Source organism: Epinephelus lanceolatus, chromosome 11 (genome assembly GCF_041903045.1).
Source record: "Epinephelus lanceolatus isolate andai-2023 chromosome 11, ASM4190304v1, whole genome shotgun sequence".
NCBI classification, from domain to species: domain Eukaryota; kingdom Metazoa; phylum Chordata; class Actinopteri; order Perciformes; family Serranidae; genus Epinephelus; species Epinephelus lanceolatus.
In genome coordinates this window covers 17,594,415-17,617,395 of record NC_135744.1, presented here as the reverse complement: position 1 = coordinate 17,617,395, position 22,981 = coordinate 17,594,415, and the positions used below count along the sequence as shown (strand labels likewise).

At 41.9% G+C, this 22,981-nt stretch overlaps 1 protein-coding gene across 3 annotated transcripts in view; it reads left to right on the top strand.

The window, feature by feature from the left end:
* The first annotated feature begins 2,312 nt into the window (after positions 1 to 2,312).
* clip2 (CAP-GLY domain containing linker protein 2) overlaps positions 2,313 to 22,981 on the top strand; it is a 60,010-nt gene continuing 39,341 nt past the window's right edge. For 2 of the 3 annotated variants that reach the window (XM_033649248.2, XM_033649241.2), the window contains exons 1-2: positions 2,313 to 2,840; positions 6,288 to 6,512. In XM_033649248.2, coding sequence (XP_033505139.1) covers positions 6,398 to 6,512 — 115 coding nt within the window. In that variant the 5' untranslated portion in view covers positions 2,313 to 2,840; positions 6,288 to 6,397. The remainder of the gene's footprint in view (positions 2,841 to 6,287; positions 6,513 to 22,981) is intronic. The other variant, XM_033649259.2, reaches the window with a different exon arrangement.

Below are 22,981 nucleotides of genomic sequence, written 5' to 3'. Positions count from 1 at the left end.
TAGGGACCTGTGACTGTTTTTCCAGTAGCTTTTCAACCCACAGACATGGGCATTTTTAAAGGACCCGATAATGTGTTTCATGTGACTTTTTTGGCCCTCAAACTTGGGTCTTTTTAGGGACCCATGGTTGTGTTTCATTTGGCTTTTCAGCCCACAAATATTGGTGTTTGTAGGGATCTGTGGCTGTTTTCCAGCAGCTTTTTAACCCACAGATATGGACATTTTTAAAGACCCATTATTGTGTTTCATGTGGATTTTTTGGCCCCCAAACTTGGGTGTTTTTAGGGACCCATGGCTGTTTTTCCACTGGCTTTTCAACCCCCAAACGTGGGTGTTGTTTGGGACCTGTGGCTGTTTTTCCAGCAGCTTTTCAGCCACCAAACATGGGCATTTTTAAGGACCTATCATTGTATTTCCTGCTGTTTTTAAGCTCCCAAATGTTTGTGTTTTTTAGGTAACTGTTGCTGTTTTTCCAGTGGGGAAAGTGCCAATGAAAAACAGTTGTTTTTTTACAGAGACAATGCTGCATTTCTTGCCGGGATAGTGACATGAAAAGTGTTTTTTAATTTTTTTATGGAGACTTCCCTGCTTTCCCGGTGGGGATTTTGCCCCCAAAACTGGGTGTTTAAGCCTAAACCTAACCATGCACTAACCACAGCATTGTTTAAACGTAGGGTGTTAATGAATCTGCTGCATAATAACATGCAAAGTAATGTTTCTCTGTGTAGAAACGTACAACACCAGCATTTTCTCTGGCGACTGCTGGAAATACTCTAACACATAATCAGTGGTGGTAGAAGTATTCAGATCTTTTACTTCAGTAAAAGTAGCAATACTACACTGTAAAAAAAAGAAAGAAAAAAAAACTCTGATAAAAGTAAAAGTACTGCATTCAAAATTGTACTCAAGTAAAAGCATTAGCATCATAATGTACTTAAAGTACCAAAAGTAAAAGTATTCATTTTGAAGAATAGCCCATTTCAGATTGATATATATTATATTACTGAATTATAATTGGTGATGCACTAATGTCACTTTAATGTTGCAGCTGGTAAAGGTGGGGATAATGTTAGTTACTTTATATACTGATGGGAAGTGTAACCATAGGTGGATTACTGAATGGGCCTACAGGTCAAAGTCCCAGGGGGCCCTCTGCCCATCGCCTGCAAAATGTCACTCAAATTAACATGTACCGATCAGGAAGAGACTCAAAATGACCACAAAGAGACACAAAGGAACTGCAAAGAGAAATATAATAACTACAAACAGATGCACAACGACCACAAAGAGACACAAAACGATCAAAAAAGACACAAAATTAACTCAGAGAAACACAAACAACAAAAAAGAGGCAAAACCACCACAACGTCTGAGTGTCATGCCCCTGTGTAGAAGAGGTTGTGAGGTCTTTTGCATGTAGTCATCCAGTCATATATGTTAATGACTGGGTCAACATCTCCAGTGCAGCACTAATCCATAGGTCTCTATTTCGCGGTACAGCTGTCAAACTGGGTCACTCCCAGTAGCAGACAAGCCGACCAATCCCAGTGTCTCCCAATGTGGACTCTCTGGGCCGACCAATCGCAACGTTTCAAATCGATCCGGAAAAGGCGAAGTGATCCATATAGACAGGTTTGACCCCACCCACAGTATCAGAGAAATATGAGAATGAATCGCCCACACGTTTTAAAGGGTTCACGTGCTGACCGTGGTCAGTGAATGTAAGCTGCTAAACTGACCCTGTCACTCCTCCATACACATCATGTGTTTCAAAGATCTCAAATCTGCTTGGAAAGTGTCTGCAGTTTGCCTGTGTTAGATCTCACAGAACCCTGTGCTGAACTCCAATCAGAATTTTCGCTATTTAATATTTTCTTAATTATTACCGAATGTACAAAGTAGTATCTTGGGATGAAGGACTGTAATATAGAACACTAGAAACCAGTTTTCAGTTCGGCGTAGTTATAATTTTTAAACAGCATTGCATTCGTGCAAAATGTTGACTTTTATAACTGGGACAACAGATGTTTTCCAATTGAGGATGCGCGGTCGAAGCCGGGCAAAGAACACAAGGAGGCCATTATAAATGTGGAGTGTTATGTCCAAATTAAAGTTGTTTTGTCGGTTTTGTTAAGCCGAATCAAAGAGTAGTAGCAGTGATTAGACATAGCATTGAGTCATGCCTTGTGAGTCATGTATTTTGACTGATAAGCACACGCGAGGTAAAATCCCCACATTTCTAAACGGAGATCGCCACAGGGATGAACTAGACTGTAGTTGACTCTCATCTTTCCCCCAGGAGGCTCTGCTTCCCTGCCCCTTTGTTCAGTCTAGCCGGTGGGTTGAGTCAGAGGGAGGCTGTGCTAACCCAACATATCCTCACCACCGTGGGAACACCGACAAGAGTGAGAAGAGGCCGGGGAAAACAGCGAAGGTTACCCGGGGAGTCTGTTAACGGAGAGTCGGACAACGGAAAAGTTGTTTTTGAGTGTTGCTGATGCTGCGTTTCATTTCGGGAACAACCGTCAGGACCTGTGTGCTTCTATTCCGCTACTGAAACAGCCTTATATGTCGACTGTTTTCGCTGAATGGTGGCTGCTTTAGCTATCTTCCTGTGTAAAATATGAACCGGCAGGCTAACTGCTAACCATCCCCGGTGTGTTGCTGACACCGTGCAGTTGTTGCCATCATCCACGCTGACTCTCCCTTTCAGTTTCTGCTCAGCATCCATATTTGCATCCCAGGGAGTGGCAACCACTAATCCCCCGCTCCTGGCAAGAAGATTGAAAGTTGGCCGGTGGTCGGACACCCCCTCGGACGCTCTTATTTCACACAGAAAGGTGAGTATTTTCCTGTATTAATGTGTTTTCATGTCATTTTCTTTTCCCTGGGAGGGACCGGGGGGTGTAAGTGAAGGGCAGTCTGGACCACGTTGCCGCAGTCGCTACAACAATGGATCAAACTGGCGTTGTGTTACATTTTTGTGGAGGTGCGCATTATCATCCCAACCCTTTCATCCTGTTTTCAGCAAAATCAGGTGTCGGTTGGAAAATGAATCCAGGCCCATTTGAAGAAAAGCCTAGGCTGTATAAAAGCCACAGCAGCCGACACTCCTGGGCCTTATTTTACACTTCAGTCATACCAAAACCATCTTTCTCGACAGGTTTAATAGGATTGATTGCCCTAGAAATAAAAATGCACATCTTCTCATTAGCCAAATGATGGTAAATATTAATGAAAATGCTCAACAAGCCTGATATGTAATGCTTTCTTCCCTCATACACAGTGTTTAGTTTAAAGCCTAAACCAGATGTGTTGTTTATTGTAGGCTATAACAGCATTATATCTTCTTAATGGCTTTTGGGCCATGATTTGTAGGCCATGCTCCACTTGGGCACCGGCCTACATTGACTCCCAGTCATGTTGTTAAAATGATAAGTAAACCGTGTAAGAATGTGTGAAGCAATGAGGTGTTATTAATAATGATAGATTTACTGTGACAAATGTAATCATAGTGACAAGTTGGGTTGCTAGGTGTTAACTAGGTCAGATAACCTGGATAAGACGTGTAAAAATGGTCAAAAATAGACTTAAAGGTCCAGTGTGTGGGATTTAGGGGGATTTATTGTCAGAAATATAATGTAATAATTATGTTTTCTTAACTGTATAATCACCTGAAGATAAGAATCATGGTGTTTTCGTTACCTTTTGGTTAGGTTTATATCTACATATGGAGCTGGTCATCATCCACAGAGTCCGCTATGTGTTCCCGACATGTTTCTACAGTAGCCCAGAACGGAAAAACCAAACACTGGCTCTAGATTGGCCCATTTGTGTTCTCGCCACCGTAGTTGCCCCTCCGCCATGAGCCGAACAGCATTGGAAAAACACAGATTTTAAGTGGTCAAATGCTTTATTCCGTGCTTTTATCGGTTTAAATCAGTGTAGCCGTCTGTTTTGGAGAGGAAGAGACCTCTCCGGATAATTCGGCTCCCGGTAAAAACCTCCTGAACATCTGGATCTTAAGTTATCACAGAAAAGAGATGAGCACACATTAGCAGGTGCTGAGCTAATGGCCATTCTGGCTTGAGCCGAACAGCATCGGAGAAACACTGATTTCCTTTATGTGAAACTGCTTTACTCTGGTTTTGTATTGGCTTAAATCACAGTGTCCGTTTCTTTTGGAAAGGAAGAGACCTTTTCAGATAATTCAGCTCCCAGTAAAAAGCTCCTGAACATCTGGATCTTAAGTTATCACAGAAAAGAGATGAGCACACATTAGCAAGTGCTGGGCTAATGGCCCTTCTGGGATGAGCCAAACAGCATTGGAAAAACACAGATTTTTTGTGTTAAAATGCTTTATTCCGCATTTTTATCGGTTTAAATCAGCGTAACCGCCTGTTTTGGAGAGGGAGAGACCACTGCGGAAAATTGGGCTCCAGGTTAAAACCTCCTGAACATCTGGATCTTACGTTATCACAGAAAAAAGATGAGCACACATTAGCGAGTGCTGGGCTAGCGGCCCATCTGCAATAAGCAGAACGGCACTGGAGAAAACCTGATCGTTATTGTGAAACTGCTTTACTCAGTGGTTTTACCAGTTTAAATCAAAGTGTCCGTTATTTTTGGAGAGGAAGAGACCTTTTCAGATAATTCAGCTCCCAGTAAAAACCTCCTGAACATCTGGATCTGAATTATGAGAGAGAAGAAGGTGAGCACACATTAGCAGGTGCTGAGCTAGTGGCCCATCTGCAATAAGCAGAAGAGCATTGGAAAAACACTGATATTTATTGAGAAACTGCTTTATTCAGTGTTTTTATTGGTTTAAATCACCGTGCCTGTTTGTTTTGGAGAGGAAGAGACTTCTCCGGATAATACGGCTCCCGGTAAAAACCTTCTGAACATCTGGATCTTTAGTTATGAGAGAAAAAAGTTGAGCACAGATTAGCAGGTGCTGGGCTAGCGGCCTGTCTGTGAATGAGCTGAACAGCATCAGACAAACACTGATTTGTAACACAAAACTGCCTTATTCTGTGTTTTTATCGGTTTAAATCACCCAGTTATAACTGCCTGAACATCTGGGTCATGAGTTACCAGAGAAAAAAGGTGAGCACACATTAGCAGGTACAAGGCTAGCAGCCATTTAAAATGCAGAACAGCATTGTAGAAAACGTTTTTCACTGGTTTAAATCACCTGGTCCATTTGCTTTGGAGAGGACGAGACCACTGTGGATAATTTAGCTCCTGGTAACAACAATGAACACTGAAGGAATCCTTACCAGGAGTTCATGCTTGGCACATGGAAGAAGTCTCAGCTGGTTGTGTCGACAGTCTGCGCACTGCTCCTTTAACAGAGGTGAAATAGAACTAGAACAAACAAAACAGCTTTGATCTGTAGGTGTGTCTCTGTGCGACCACAGGGTTTGGTTGTTCATTAATGAGATGCTCCAGCTGAGAGCTCCTTGCCCTGCTCAGCAACGGTACTTACAGTTTTGGGATAGAGCCTTTATCTCATTAATTTCTACCTTTAGGTTTGCTATAGTGAGAAACACAAATGTGAATGTATTCATAGCCAGAAATAAGCACATAATACTTTGATATCTTCCTGTCACTTTTAACAGTGACACCTCCTACATTATTGGTGCCAGTTGAGCATGGTATGGCGCAGTATTTCAGACTCCTAAATGTAAACAAATCCTATTATAATCCTTTGTTTTTTGTCATTATATTTGGGATTAAAGTACAAATGAAAACCAGAAATATGAATGAAACTGTAAAAACCACATAGGACTAGACTTCTTGTCAATTTATGGCCTAGTGGGGACATTTCCTTTCCAGTTTCTTTCCTTTTAGAGATTTTAGAAGCCCGAAAAGTAAGAAGCACCAAGTATTTCACAAGAAAAAAAAATGAAATAACTATTCAGAAAACTACACTTTTTTGTTCTTTCTTATTCAACGTGACCCCTCAGATTTATCCAGTGAGACCTCAGTGGGTCCTAACCCCCATGTTGCTGCCCAAAGCTAATACTTAGGGCAGCTGCACTAAACCACAAATCACTGCACATACCTGAAGTATGCACCAAACAGTCAAGTCATGATAAGACTGGGAATTTCACTAATGTTTGAAAACCTGTGGCAAAAGACCTTTGTGTTATTCTCCTGTACAAACAGCGACACGTTTGGGGTGACACATAAGCTTGCACTTGAAGCAAGCGTCTTTTAGATTGCTTATTTACCTGTTATTTCTCTGAACTGTCGCTGTAATTATGACTGCCCTATCCCAACAGCTAAACATGGAGAGCGACAGCCACCACTCCCACATCTAGTGCCTGATCCACAAGCCTTCATCACCCAGGGAGGAGCTCTCGCGTCCCGGCCGTCTCCCTGCTTCTGTAGAATGAACATGCTCAAGTCCAGTGGACTAAAAATCCCTGGCCGGGGGCCCAAGCATTCCAGCCCAGTGGGAAGGACCTCAGGGGGTGGAACCTCCAGCCCTGTAGTCCCTAAAGACAGTAAGTTAACTTCCTCCTTCTGACCCCGTGGAAAATATAAGGAGTTTCTTTCTTCCAGCTATGCCTTCTCATCAGCGGAAGTGGCTTAGATCATTTATTTGTGTTAATGACTCACAAGAGCACAGCTGCATTAGTTTACGCACACAGAAGCTGTTTTCTTTAACTTCATCTTCCAGTGTATTTATAAAGATCTTCAACGCAGCTATTTTCTCGTTAGCATTCAGCAGTTTGAGAGGGTGCCATTTAAAGTAATGTATATTTAGATATGTGTGTATATATTCAGGCAGAGAGACTTTCAGACTTTGAAGAGAGTTTGAATGACATGCTTCTCTCTGGTCATTTCATACTTGGTGGTTTTAATGCAGCTTTTCTGTTGTGTAGTGATTCTTTTTTTTAAAGCTGCTCTAATCATTTTTAGTACTTTAAAAATTGATTTAATTGTAGTGACAAACCCACAGTGAGTATCACATGACTCTGCAGTTCCCCTCTGCTCTATGGGGCGTTTATGTGTCTTTCACTTAATTGTATCAAACAGTAGACACGTAGTTAGTAACTAGCTGCTGAACATAGTTTTGGCCTTACATTGGTTGGAAAGATGACTCCAAATAAATGCTAGTGTTGCTCTCTGTCTGCTGGATGTGTAAGGGCCGGGACGTTACGTTTGTCACCTCCTGGAAAACGGGAGATCAGGCACTGGGTGCTACTCTGTGCCAGCTTTCAAGGGTGTGGAGGCAGGTTGTGTCTAGTTATGGTCTAAGCAAGTGGTTCCCAACTAGTGGGTCACAGTCCAGAAGTGGGTTGCTGGTCCATTCTGATTGGATCGCAAATGTGTTACGTTTGTAAAAAACACACTTTATTTTTAAGTACAGTGAATTTTCAGCACAGAGCTTTTATTTTGAAGTGCAGTTTCCTGCCATAGAGTGAGTGAGTAACAGACAGCTACTTAACAGAGACAGCAAACTAGCTACAACATGGCCAAACGCAAGTATGATGCTGAATATATTAAACAGTGTGGACCTTGAACTGATGACTAAGGAGAAATCTGGATCCCGTGGCTGCACCAGTTGGGAACCACTGGTCTAAACGCCCATAACTAGCACTGTATCATAGCCTACTTACCAGTAATCTCGAGTTCAGCGCTGATCTTCTTCCGGTTGTTTTTTAAGTGTGTATTAGGCCTAAAATATCCGTGGGACAGATGAAAAGCTCCAGGTAGCCTTGGACTAAAATGTTTAACTTAATCTCCATATTAATCAAAGACTGAGGGGGTGTTCCAGACTGCATACTCTTTATTTTTACTTTTAGTAGGTACCGCAGCTGCCTTTATAGAGTGTGTACTGTTGTGTGCAGTATACTACTACTACTACTTGTTCATAATGTTACACCCTGTCTTACTATATCCGTTACCATGGAGATAAACCAAAATGCGTTCACTGAGCTTGCCAGAGACGGGGGGGCAACCCAATTCTAATGTTGTTATTTTGCAAGAAGTAATAACTACAGACATAGTAGATTCAAACATATTATATTCACGATAGTAAAATTACACCAGCTATGTCATTCTCTCATTGTGATTTGATACTTATGATTTTTTTTTTCAATTAAACAATTAATATTTCTGTTATTACTAGTCAACTGGTCATCAGTCACCTGAATATGCTGTCATCCATATCTTTCGCTGCAGAGGATTGTGGGTCAGAATAGCCAGAAAAGCATGCTGGTTTGCATACTGCTAAATCCGACCGGATGTAGTAGAACATCCTGGTATGTTTTTTACTGCGTTTGACATACTATGTAGTGACACATACTTAATCTTTTTCTGACATACTATATAGCAGTGGTTCCCAACTGGTGGGTCACGGTCCAAAAATGGGTTGCAGGTCCATCCTGAAAGGGCCGTTAATGAGTTGTGAACGTGTCACGTTTGTAAAAAACACTTTATTTTGAAGTACAGTGAATTTTCAGCACAGAGCTTTTATTTTGAAGTGCTGTTTCCTGCTGTAGAGTGAGTGACTAACTGACAGCTACTTAACAGAGACAGCAAACTAGCTGGATGACATGGCCAAACGCAAGTACAGTGGTGGAAAAAAGTTTTCGGACACCCTTAAAATTTTACACAATCTCAAATATTATCACGAAATATTTGTGGAAAAATCTTTTTTGTGTTTCAAAAGGTGTGGCTGCATTAGACAGATACAAACAAATACAAATTATATTTTTTTGTTTATTGTTTACAAGAAAAACTAACAAAACTAAATTCTTGACAGTTTCAATTATCAGTTCTCAACATTGTCGGTATCAAAGTCAACAAATAACAGAGAATGTGTTCAAAACTGAACAAAAAATAAATAAACCATCACATCATCAAATTAATATTTAGTAGTCCTGCCATTGGCACGTAGTAGAGCTCTAATCCTGGCTGGCATGTTCCCCACGAGCCTTTCACACTGTTGAGGGGTAATCTTGTCCCATTCTTCTTGAATTACTGCTTTTAATTCTTCTAAATTCTTTGGTTTATGCTTTGAAACAGACCTTTTGATAATCCACCACAGATTTTCAATGGGGCTCATGTCCAGGGATTGAGCTGGCCACTCTAAGACCTGGATACTGCGCTCCTGCAGCCAAGTTCTACTGGCCTTGGATGTGTGGCAAGGGGCATTATCTTGTTGAAACATCCAGTTTTTACCTCGACGGAACAGTGCACGCGCAGAAGGGAGCATGTGGGTTTCGAGAATGGTACAATACTTGGTAGAGTTCAATGTGCCATCACAGACAGTGAGATGACCAACACCAGCAGCACTCATGCATCCCCAAACCATGATACTGCCTCCACCATGCTTGACAGTAGGTACTGTATATGCTGGAGATAATGCTTCGCCTGGCCTTCTGCGTACCCTCATATTAGTAGGAGGAAGATAAAGTTGGAAACTGGACTCATCTGACCACAAAATCTTCTTCCAATTCCTGGCTGTCCAGTTCTTGTGTGCCTGGGCCCAACGACGCCGGGCTAACCTCTGTCTCTCATTGATCAGGGGCTTCTTGATAGCCTTGTAGGACCTTAAGCCATGATCTAAAAGTCGGCCACGTACAGTGCGGGTGAAACACTGGACACCAGTTTGGTTTGACCACTGCTGCTGAAGCTCCTGTGATGTCATTCGGCCGTTTTACCTGCACATGCGGATCAGGATGCGGTCATTTCTTGCTGAAGAAACCCTTGGACGCCCAGATCTTGGTTTGTCTTCCAAGCTGTTGGTTCGTCTGTATTTCTGCAGAGTGTATCCAACTGCTGAAGGACTGCATCTGCACTTCCTGGCTATCTGGTGGCAGCTGTACCCTTCCTGGCTGAGAATCTTTATCTTCAGGCGTGTTTCCTGCGTTAGGTTCCTTGTTTTAGCCATTTTTGTGTCTGAAGAACTTTCAAATGTGCTGACTTTATGTAGACACGAAGCTTGGCAACAACAATTGTGTCTTTTAATAAAAAGAACGACCTTCATCAGTGGTACCAAAATGACCCCATACTCAAAATTTCTTATGTATTTTTATGGAACCAATCAATTTTAAGTTTTTAATGGCTTTTTTAGGATTTATTTAGTATTTTGGCTGTGACTGTACTAAAAGAAATTGCACTTGAAGACCTAAGAGTGATTCTTAATGCAATATTTCACAAATGCATGGGGTGTCCGAAAACTTTTTTCCACCACTGTATGATGCTGAATATATTAAACTGTGTGGACCTTGAACTAATGACTAAGGAGAAATCTGGACCCTGTGGCTGGACCAGTTGGGAACCACTGCTATATAGTATGGTGGTATGGGTGTTGGAACGCACAGGGATATTTATGGAAGAAAGGGAAGGTATCTGCCTGCTTTGAGTGGTTGCTCTTGCTCTCGACTGTGCCTATAGCATGTCTTCTTTGAAAACGATAGACTTAAGAGTGCAAAAAACGCACCCCTAAAAACATGTTTGGCTTGTAAACTTTGGGAGATCATAATTAGACAAGTAATCACATGATAAGATCATAATATATCAGTGTTTGGAGCTTGTCACTGCTTTACGCACATTTAGAATTTATTAGCTAAACAGCAGCAGTATAATTATATTCAGATAGCACTTTTTGTGTGCAAGGGAAGAAAACATAAAGAAAAATACCATTTTAATTTTAAGATTGAGGATTGTTCTTAGAATGCCTTTTAGGGAAATATGTTTTATGACCCACAACACCATAAAATGACTCTTGATTTTTTGTGTATCCAAGGCCTGCTACCTCTGCGCCAAGAGCTCCTTTGTTGTCTCGTATTGATATCTATTGAAAATGACGAAAATATACAGTGGCATCAGTATGGGTGATTATTTAATATCATATGAAAAATTCATATCTTGATAATCGCGAAATTTTGACTTGTTGACATATTGACGTCATACTGTTACCCACGGCAACAACAAGCATGACTGAAAGTGAAATTATTACAGACTCCACGGTGGTTCCAAAAAGAGGAGCAGCTTCAGTAGTGTGGAATAAACTGTGGCGTCCTGAATGTTTTATGAACAGCCCCGGACTTCTCTTTTAGGACTCTTTTAGCGACTTACCGCTCAGAGGGAACTCATTCAGCGGCTCCTCTGGCAGCAGCACAGCGTCTTTCCCTCTCCTCTCAGTAGACGGCATTGCCATTCAGAGTTAAAACTGTTAAACTATTTGTTGTCCTCTGTGACGGACTTCACAACTTCACGTTACGTAGCTCTGCACACAAGGAGATAACAGGCGATCTGGACAATTACTGGACATTGCTGAAAAAAATACTTAAAGAAATAAACACAAAATTATCTTATTTAATGTATTTTAGTCTATTCTTTGTAAACAATATGACACAACATCGCAACAGGTCACCATTTGTGTTTCGTTTCACTGTCCTGCCATTCGTCAGAATGTTTGTGTTTCCCATGCCATCCGGAAAGTGTTTTCCATCTGATTCCATGTGAACGCAGCATCATCATCAATCAGAAATGAGAGATGAATTCTTGACGCATGACTAATGCATGACGTCGACCTCACAGCTACTGAAAAACTGACTACTTACCAAAATTAGACTTCTCTGAAAAACCCTCTGGATCTAAATGACAACTCCCTGCCTGCAAAAAGTAATCACAGCTGTTCTCGCTCTTGAATGCAGCCGCACTGTTTATCCTCCCCTGGTTTTAGCTCACATGACAGCCCCGTCCCACCAGCTTCACACGCACGTTAGCTCTGTTTTCTGCTAAATTACAGCCTCACTCGCAGCTAACAGAAGAATAGCCAGCCTTCTCTGGCTGATAGTGTACTTGTTTCTCATTATCGTCAGTGTGTAGGGGAGGCTGTCTTATCAGAGGCAGCTACCAGTGTGTCACAGTTCATGTTGACTGTGGAATTTCATGAGAGTGAGGGAAGGAAAAAAAACAGAGCTGTTGCTATTTAAGTTGTTCCAGCACAGGAAGTGTTCAGTTTACTGAATCTTACAGTGTTAATAATTACTTTAATGCAGTGTCAGAAATGTTATTCCATATTATGTCAATGGTTTTAATAGTTTAAACGATCACAGTGGCCAACCTGGCCTGGATAGATTAGTATTAAGACTGCTTGCAAGAAACTTCTATCCTACTCCAGGTCATATTCTGTGTGCTGTCAATGTTGAATTAATGAAAGGTTTAATGTTTGGATCTAGTGAAATAATAATGACATATGAGTAAAAGTCTAAAACGTTGGTGATGTCAGTAAATCTGAGAACATGAAAAGCAGTTTGAATGCTCTATAAAACATCTCCAAGCATCCTAAGGATGTTCTTTAAGCAGTTTGAAAGAGAGCAAACAAAAATGGCTTTCATTTCTCCATCCAAGTTTGTGTTTGGCCCCGGGGCTCATTTTTTGTTTCTCTCTGTGTGGAAGGCACAGCATCTCAAATTGTGTATGAAATCATCCCAAGCTGTGCCATTACCAGCTCAAAAAGCTAATCCCTTAATGTTGCATCAGGGCTCGTCAGCTGCTCTAGGTAGCTATCCTAATGTGACCAGCGCTCCTCTAGATTTTTGCGTGTTTAAACAGTTTGTTTCTGCCTCACATGAACTCATTAGTTTACTCACATCCTGTTTATCCAGAAAAGAAAATACACAATCATGATGCACAAAGAGCAGCTTTCATTTCCCACTGTTGCACTGATTTCAGAGACATCATCATGTCATCTTATCATTTACTGTATTAGACTAATGAGATTCACATTATAGATATCCATAATTCATTTATGACTAATGACAGTGTATTAGGGGATTTATCATTCTAAGTGGACGAGAAGAGAATGAGCAGGGAATGAAGTCACGCTACCACTCTGTGTGTTGTAATCTGAGTTTCTCTATCCAATGCTGTGGTATCCACCTTATTCCTGAGGGCACTACTACAGAAATGATTATGTGTGCGACTTCCAGTGAGATAGCGGAAGTAGCAGTAAGCTAGTTAGTCCCATAAACTGTCTGTGGTTCGTCCCAGTGGCTGCTCTTGGTGGCTAACCGCCAACACTGGTTCTTTTCTAAAGTAATTTGCCTTCAGTTTAGCAAATACTGATTTATTTTTTAACAAATATTTAACTAATATTAACTTAGCATTTTCTAAAATGTCTTTTCGGAGCTCTGGTATCTGTTGCACTGTCCGTGTCTATAACCACTAAGGCCTTGTTTACACCGCAAGCGATTAGTCGACTAATCGATGACTAATCGACTATTAAAATAATCGGTATTTTATTAGTCGACTAATCGGTCATTTTCATAGAAAAGTACAATAAAAGTACCCCAAAATACTCTTATTGCATCTTCTTGCATTCAAATATTGGAAGCTTTACACACTTTCCCATGACGGTTAACCAAACCCTTTGGTGTGAGTATGAAACAAGACATAAGATGACATAATTTTGGTGTTTGGGAGAGACAGAACGACATTTTTAATCGACAGACTAGTCGACAATGAAAATAATCGTTAGCTGCAGCCCTAGTCACAACACACGCAAACTCGTGTTTGTGTGTTGTGACCTCTCTCGGCCACCGTAGACATCTCCCCCTTGACCAAACGAGACCTGACAGCCACATGTTTATCTTTTGGAGATGGATGACTACAGAATAATTGAGGAGGTCGAAAAGCATGTTGACCTTTTATGATGTCCGACATCCATTATATAAAGACAACCGAAGGGTCCAAACTCAATTCATTTTCTTTGGGGTTTATTGGAGATTTGCAAACACGGTGCACTACGGCCACCAACTGTTCAGGTGTGGTTTGTATTTTGAGGGTGCGGCAGCAGCCGCTGTGCGACGCGTTTCTTGTTTTTTTTGTGTGAATATATGTGTGCTGCCGCTACGCTTGTGGACCGCTTCGCGAACGCATCGCTTGAGGTGTAAATGAGGCCTAACAACCAGCCGCAGCTACATTTTTGTCTTCAACAACTGTGTGTTGAACATGTAACCAGAACAAAAAGGGATTGTTCCTGTTGCCAAAGGTACCATTGATACGAGAAATAAAACCACAAGAGTTTCACCAGACATAGCGAACAAGTATTAAATCAGAATTTGCAGAAGAGAATGACACCTAGACTGAAAGGTCCATCACTCAACGTCAGTACACGATATCCCTGTCTTTCCCCGTCTGACTTCATTCTCAGCCTGCAGTCTCAAAACAAACGCCAAAAGGTGTTTCTTTACATGGAGCTACAGTTAATACTGAATTATGTTAAATGTTTGCCGAATGTGTTATACTATTTTACAACACCTTAAAACCATGATGACGATAGGTTTGCCTTTTTTGAGGGCATATATAGAAAATAGCACCATTTTTGATTTAACATGAGTTGTTTTTTGAACGCAGGCATATATCCAGATGGCAATCAGGCCCCTCCATCCCGTGGGCCCCAGTGCAATCACACTGACTTCACTGTCTGTATTTATGCCCCTGCCGTAAAGACTGGAAACAGAGGGATACTGCTGCCCTGGCTTTTTCCAAAGGTTTAAAAAATCCTCCTACTGGTACTTCTGAAGCTCAGTAGTTACCACAGTATTCATTTAAATTAAAGGAATGACTGGACGTGAATGCATTGCAGGTGTTTTAATGGAAAGCATATCAAATTTGCTGCACATACTGTTGAAATCCAACCTTAAAATTTGTGGCAATCCTTCAGTCTGCACTTCAGAAATCATGTAATGTAGCTGAGAACAGATTTTTCCAATACTCAAAGAGCACCAAGATCACATAGGAGCTTTTTTTGGAGCTACCAGTTCATTTCATAGGTGAGACTTACATCTAGTGTTTCTGTTGGTCATTCATCTTGTCAGTCAGTCAACCTTGTACCCCTAATTTTTATGATTCCTTTATTATTTTTAATGATATCCCTCTTGTTACACTAAGTTGGCTATAAAACACTTATAAGATATGAGTGGGACAATACTGATGCCTCAGTGAGTAGATGGAGGGATTAGTTTCCTGCCCCAGATAGTCTTATCACTGACCTGGCCTCGTGCTCCAAATCTCAACCCCCTGTTTGTTGGTTTTAGCTGGGAAGATTGTGAGAAGGGGCCACTGTGTCGGAAGTTGGCAGAGTTTACTTTGCTGAATTTAAAGAACCGTTTCGCCCCCCAGAAGAAGCTGTAGTCAAAGGGCGAACACAAGAAAAGTATCTGAGCCTTCATTCTTGCTGCTTTTGATGTGAAAATAACAGAGCTGCGCCGCTGCTTTTGACGCCACATCTCCTGTGACCTTGAAAGCAAGTTTCTCAGCAGAAGTGTCTCAGTCGCAGTCGTTGGCTCTTGCCTTTTTTTGGAGCCATAGAGCTTCCTCCTTTTATTTGTGTAGTTCACGGTCCTGATTCAGTACACACCTGCAATTAGTCCACCATATATGCCATCAATCTTTGCTTCTCATTTGTGCTTTAAACATTTATTATTAATATTTTGGGGGGGGGGCGCAACAAGCTGCAAGAACATCATTAGAATATTAAAGGGATAGCTCGGATCTTCTGACGTGTTTGAAGGAGATACTTATCCATAGACAGTGTATTACCTTCAGTTTATGTCAGTTGGCATGCCCCCAGTTTGGAGAAGCAGGCAGGAGTACTGACACTGCAGCTAAGCAGTGAACTGCTGTGAACGAGGGGCAGCAACAAAACATATTTTAGCCACCTTAAAAAAATCAATATTGGTTTAAGTGTATGTCATATTAAGAATATTTTTACTGCTTTAACTTGCTGTCAGACAGCAGTGTCCACTGGGTGAACTGAAGTTGTGATTTTGCTTTCTTCAGAGCCAGACTGCATTGAGAAAAAAGGTAATTTAACATCGCTGAACACAGGAGCCACTGAGCTACCGCTGCCTCCATCAGTCAGTTTATTTGTGTTATTGTTTGACTTTGGTGTTGATTCACCAAAGTTGCACAATAACACAAATAAACTAACCGATCGAGGCAGTGGTACACCAGCAGCTCCCATGTTCAGCCTGTTAAAACTACTGTTTTTGTCAGTGGAGTTTGGTGGCTTTGATGAGAGCTGTTATTGGCTTCCCCATTACCCCCAACACACACAGTAAGCGCAGCGCTGCGGGGCGTCAACCGGAATTCTATTGCACACTCCACTCTACTAGGTGGCGGTAAAGTGACTAGCTGGTTGCCAAGCGCCAATTAGAACAAAAGACGAGGAAGAAGATGCAGGAAGAGAAAGAAAACACACAACGCAGGACGACCACGACAACAAGCATCGGTACCAATGTGAATTGCTTATTATAGTTGTCTGTATGTCATTAATGACTAATAATGAACCAATAACAATGACTGTAAAACAAACGATAGATGGCGCCAAAGTTCTTTTTCTCTGCTCTTCAACAGAGCTGCTACTACGGGAGCTAGGAAGTACAAAATAGGCTTTTCTCTGAAAAAGAAGCACTTTTTCAAGGGCGGCGATGCTGGGAAATGGGACAATAGCGAGTAGTGCTGCGGCGCATCACGTCGGCACGCTGGTGTGTTTTGGCTTTTAGAAAGAGCTGTCTGACAGCAATATCAAGCAGTGAAAATATTCCCAGTACAGCATACACTTAAACTGTTGTCAGTTTTTTTAAGTGGTACTTTTTTTAGGTGGCTAAAATACATTTTGCACTGACCACCTCCACAGTAGTACATTGCTTAGCTTCTGTGACATGCTTCTCCAAACGGGGGGCTTGTTGACCGCCATTTACCGTATGTAATACACTGACTATCAATAAGTGGCTCATACAACCCCACTTCAGAAGATCCCAACTATCCCTTCAACACTTTATACACATGTAATGAAGAGCAGTGTTAACATTTACTTAAGTCGTGTTTCTGGCCACCTGATGAATGCAAGTCCAATATTCACTTTCCTCCTAGCTCTGTTTTTTCATCTTCACCAACTGCTAAGACAAACATCTGCAACAATAAGCTAACTTTGTCTGCTGTTTGGTGCTGTGCGGGTAGGGCACAGTGGGTATGTCTGAAGTTTTTCTCTGCTGCATCTTGGAACAGGAAAGATTAGAGTGAACCAAACTACAGAAGTTGCAGCCGTAAAACCAAAACAATGACCTGAAACTCTCTGTAGCGCTGAATGGAACTGTAGAGTTTGGCTTTTATCCTCTGTACAAGCATACTGATTAGTGCAGCTTTAAGATGAACTTTAACAAGATAAAAAGATCAACACATTTGCAGCACTGTACTTAACAAGGGGTTAATGAGGGGTACTGTGGTATATATATATTAGAGTAGCTTCAAACTGTGATTACAGTGACATAACAGCGAGAGCACGGGGGGTAGATAACATTATTTGTATAGACATCAAGGGGCTTTGTAATCTGCACAACATCCCGCAACCTCTGCCTTTAGACCCTGCATAAGAATCCAGGGTATTTAGGATACACAGTATGTGTCTTAGACACTTAAATTTGATTCAGAGAGGTCTGAAGAGACAGCTTAAATTGCTCTATGAAATAATTAAACATTTACTCAGTGGCAGGGGCCGGTGGATAAAACCTTCCATCATTGTATATGTCATTTTATATTAAGACTTATATTGTGATGTATTGAGTCTTGAGGAAAATGAGATTGAGAAACATAGATAGGCAGAAGGAAATGTCTGCTTTGAATTAAATACCACACCAATCAAGAGGACTTCATCACACTGATGCAGCAGTCTTTTAAGTCCAACAATTGACATACAATTAATCAGTCCTGCTCCTTTAGTTGCAGTGTCACCAACAATGTTCAGACACACCGAGTGATGTCAAAGGCTGAGCTACCTCGTGAGACCCACCCAAACCCACAGTTGGATCCTTTGATGTTTTCAGGCCTTTAGGTGTGACCTATAATGGTTATTTTGTCTTGTGGACAGTGGTAAATTGTGTATGACCTGGTAGCACTGTATATAGGACAGTACAGTACAGTCTGACTAAATGATGCTACAAAAGGCAAATTCCCTCAGAGAATAGCGGAGCTTTTTACCTGAACTCAGGTAGCACCAAATACCTGAAAACACAGGTTTATGTCCCCAAATTCAAGGTTAATGGGTGATGAATGACCAATCCCTGAAACCTGGGGTAGGCAGAAATCTGGAAAAGGCAAAAAAAAGGGCAGCACACCCTCTTCCTGCAGCTCTTCCCTTTCTGTCCTAAGCCCCTCCCACCAAACGACACTGGCATATGCACAGACTTCATACAGTAACCTATTGTCTTCTATACATACATTGCTTATCTTACGTCACTGTAGAGTTGCACGCAGCACATTCGCTCAGCCCCTCTTTACCCTGTTTATCAAACCACAAACTAGACAAGAATTAGCTAGCTAGCCACCCCACAGTCCCTCCGCCTCACTATCCACCTCTGTGGACGGCTTTGCCACAAGGAGAGTGGGCAGCAGCTCCGAGATGGACCTTCAGTCAGCAGCTGTCATGGCTCAAATTCGGCCAGCACAACCCCCCCAGCTGTGGGTGTCACAGCAGGCTGGTGGCCAGCCACAGTCCTGCTTCTGACCTGTGTCACAGCAGCAACAGAAAGTTTACCAATCCAGTGGGGAGTCGGCACTGTCCGGTCCGCTGGGGCTGGGGTTTTTGCTGGATTTGGTTTGCTGCGGCTGCTGGCTGGGGGTCAGTTTCTGAAGCTGCTGACCACATTTCTCTTGGTGAGTCTGTAGCAGTGGTGAGTGAGGCGGAGGACAGACTGTGATTTGAGTATCAGGCTAAGGTTAGCCACATAAATGTGAAGTTGAAGCCGCAGCCATGAGCCTTTAGCTCTGATTACGAACAACGGTTTCGCTCCATCTCTGAAACACTTCACTGATATTGACATGTATTGTTTCGATATTTGTCAGACTCCATTTTAGACTCTTTTTCATAAGTCCATCTTCCTCTGAAATGACCTGTGATTGGCCAAAGTGTCCTATCGCAAGCTAGATTTTCTACAGCCTAGAAAAAGGGCCAAGAGGAGGCTCAGAAGTCCAGTTTTCTCTCAGACCACTTGAATCACAATATGCTTGATGATTTTGTTTATGGTGGGATTTTTGCCCAGTGATGCTAAAAATGAAAGTGCCTGCCCAACTTTAACTGAATGTAAAACAAGGTACATAATGGCACAGAGCTCATGCCTTTAAAGTGACAGACTGAAATCAGTTTTGTTTTGATCCCTCTTGCTCACTCCAACATTCATCTGCAACCATTGTTGGCAAACACAAAATTAAATTCCTTCATCACTGTCCTGCAGACAAACTATCAAACCATGTGAGTCCTTGTGAAGCTTGAGCTCTTCTGAAACTTGGCAGCATGAGACTAAATCAACCTAAATACAAAGACTGGAAATACACAGCAAATACGGAAATTTAGACCTAACAAAAAATCACAAAGAACCTGGGTGTGCACGTAGAAAAGATCTTTGATCGTTGCAGACTTCCTCTGTGTGTGAAATGATTTGACTTTGAAACACAGGACTACATTTGGAGCAACAAATGGATCAAAAGTCAAAAACGAGCTCAGCCCCCTCCATCTGTTAGTGTCAGAGCTGGTCAGCCTTACGCAGCTGCCACAACCACTGCTGAAGACAACAACACAGCATCAGCCCAATTTCAAACAAAAAGAACAAGCTGGAGGGCGAAGATGATAGCCTTTGTGGAAAATGATCATAAATAGGAAGAGTTAAAGGGGCCAGAGAAAGAGATGTGTGTGTGTGTGTGTGTGTGTGTGTGTGTGTGTGTGTGCGTGTGTGTGTGTAACCAAAGCAGGGAGACATGGGGGGGTAATTGGGAGGAGGAGGGACGGGAGGAAGCTGTGGAGGTTTCATTGTGTAAAGCTGATGAATAGTGGGATTCAGATGGTGGTGGGAGGTGGCCAAGCACAATAGTGAAAGTAAGTGCTGTGTTTCCAGTCTTCCTTCTGCCGAGGATCCTTTTGCCCTCGCTCTCCTGTTGCCCCAGCAACTCAAAATCATGGGTTAGATCAGGTTTGAGACGCTGCTCTGGGCCTGCTGGCCACAATCACATGTTGCACTGGCTGATCCGATGTTTTACTTACAAATAATAACTGTGTGTCTTCTGCCCTCACTGTGCATGTAGGTGCACAGCTGTGCAGCCAGACAAACAAACTTCAAATAAATCTTAAAGATGACAGATTTACTTTGAACCTTTTACTGGAAGCAATTTTGAAACTGTGGAAACAGTACTGGACAAAAAAAATGATAATGAGTATAAAGAATGCAGAGATTCTATAAACAAGAGTCAGACCAAAGGTAGTGTACAAGTAAATACAGTGTGAAGGAAACTGGATTCATTATATTAAAGGCAAACTATCAAAGTAGTTGCATTGTGTTTACGCCAGGAAAACACAAAAGGCCTGTTTCCACCAAAAGCCTTTGGTATAGTGCCTTTAGAACCAAAAGTAACCTCTACGAACACATACCCTACTTTGGTTTAGCATATCCACTGCAGATAGTGCTCTTACATTTAGGCGGTGTTGTTGTCACTGACTGTTCCGTCCAGTACCCGCCCATTTCCTCATCACCGGTACAGGGAAATAAATAATCAGCAGACTGTGGTAGTCTGTATTCATCATTCACAAAGGGAAACCAGAAGACCGTCTTGACGCTAGTTAGCCAGTTAGCACAATAACAACACAATCAAAAGAACATAATTATGTACAGTGCAGCAGTGATATAACAAATCATCATGAAACTAGTGCTGCCCCTGACTATGAATTTTCCTAGTCGACCAACAGTCATCATTTAGGGCCATTAGTCGACTAGTCGTCCGCATGTTTACGATATTAATTTAATTATTAAATGATACATTTAGGGCGGGGCCACACAATGGTTTGAGTTGAAGGTGTGAGAAAGAATAGTATCAGTAACATTGTTAACACTGTGCTACATTACAGAGAAATACAAAACTGTACTAATGAACCTTCATTAATACAGGCCTATATTTTATCTACAAGTGCACGTCACACACTGAGCGAGCCTCCTGTTAATGACGCTGTGGGCTAATGGGCATGTAGCTACTTCCATGTTTCAGATGATACATCATGTTTGTAGTCGACCAATGAAGATGAGTTTACATATCACCTTGGGTTCGTCCTTCACCTTCTCAAAATGATCCCACACTTTGGATTTCCTGCCCGACATGTTATTAATTAGCAAGCGCCCAATGAAATCTTGCCAACTAATGAACTTTCTGGTTGACTAAGGTTTGGTTGAATATTAAGGGGCAGCCCTATGTAAAACGTTTCTGCTAAAGAGCTCAGTGACTGAAGAAAAAATATCTTAATCTTCTGTAACAAGTTTGTTTTGTTTTGTCTTCCTGTACACTGAGTTGAACTGCCAATCAGAGTGATTTCATTCACTGACGGGCTCCGCCATAGCCGACACCGATAGAACATGCTGAATCGGTGGGGAAAAAAAAAAAAAAAAGGTGGGACTCGACAAGGGGCAACGTTGCGCGACACACCGCCTTAACAAGGGGGACAGACACTCACCGACAGCCCAACTGTTGGCTTGGTGTGTCAGGGCCTTAATATGAACTTCCCTCATTGTAACACTTTATATAAGACTCAAAATGCATAAGAGAATAAAAGGTCCCCTTTAATAAAATCAATACCAAACTGAATCTTGACCAGACATTTTAATCCTTTATCTGTTAGCAGGAAGCTTTCTCAGGTACATTTCCAAACCATCTTTGGTGCTTTGGATCAGAGTCCTGCACGGGTCCATTTTTGAAAACCTGTACTTGCCCATACCCGTACAGCTCAGTACCAGAACTAAACTGTTACCCATCACTATGTCTAAGTCTAACACAGTCTACAGTCCCTCACATTAAGCTGGGTTCTCTGTTATTTAATTACAAATCCAGCAGAGGAAAAGTCTCTTTCACTTACTGCGCTCGATGCCGGGATGGCGATAATATTCCGCGCAATCACCGCCAGGTTAGGAAACATTTTAGCCTTTCACCACCATAAAATCTCAAAAGGATCCCCCTTGGGTGTCTTGAACTCGATGTAGGCTGCCACCTCATCCTCGGGCTGCAAAGTTTCATGGCTGGAGTCCTCCACATTGGTGACGAATGTCTCAACAGCTTCGACCTGTGTCATTGACTTTCAAAATAAAAGGAACTGCAGCTTGATAGTAGTGATTTAGTTGTCATTAAACATGACACATGTACTACACATCTTTTTTTATTTGTTTTATTCTGAAAAATAGAAAATATATTTGTCATTTTTACCTGTGCCCATACCAGTGAATTTATATATACACATATTTGTACACAACTTTTTGCGGGTTACCCATCTGGTACCCACAGGGACCCAACCTGGTGCAGGACTCTGCTTTGGATAGACCTCATAATCCAGCTGTGATTCCAGCTGCAGATATGGGTCAAACACAGAGTGACTTACGGCTGATGTTGATGCAGTATGTCAGTTCGCTCTGGGGACATTCATTTTGACACATTACTGATCAATGACAGACCTGAGTACCATGCTCTGATCGTCAGTATCTCTTGATCAGCTGATAATTGTGATGTTTAATAGTACTCAATGAAATGCACCTTGTAAAATGTTTTAAACGTCTCTCCTAAACATTACAGTTGTGCATTTCATCTTAAAGATGAGGGAAATTGTCAGCAACAGTTTTCCCCCAAAATATTCTAACACTGGAAGCGGCACATTCCTACTTTGAAACTGTATCATCAAGTTAAAACCTCTTTGAACTCGGACCCATTTGCATTTGTGCTGAATGTGTCTCACATTGCAACATATGGGAGCAATTGAGGCATAAAGCCCAACGGTTGGGGCCCACAAAGCCCCAGGCCCTCTCTCAGGGTGTCGGGGAGACAGCCCTGGCACCGACCATTCCTGCGCGCACGCACGCACACACACACACACACATACACACACACACACACACGCAGATAAACACAGACTTTTACTGGCAGT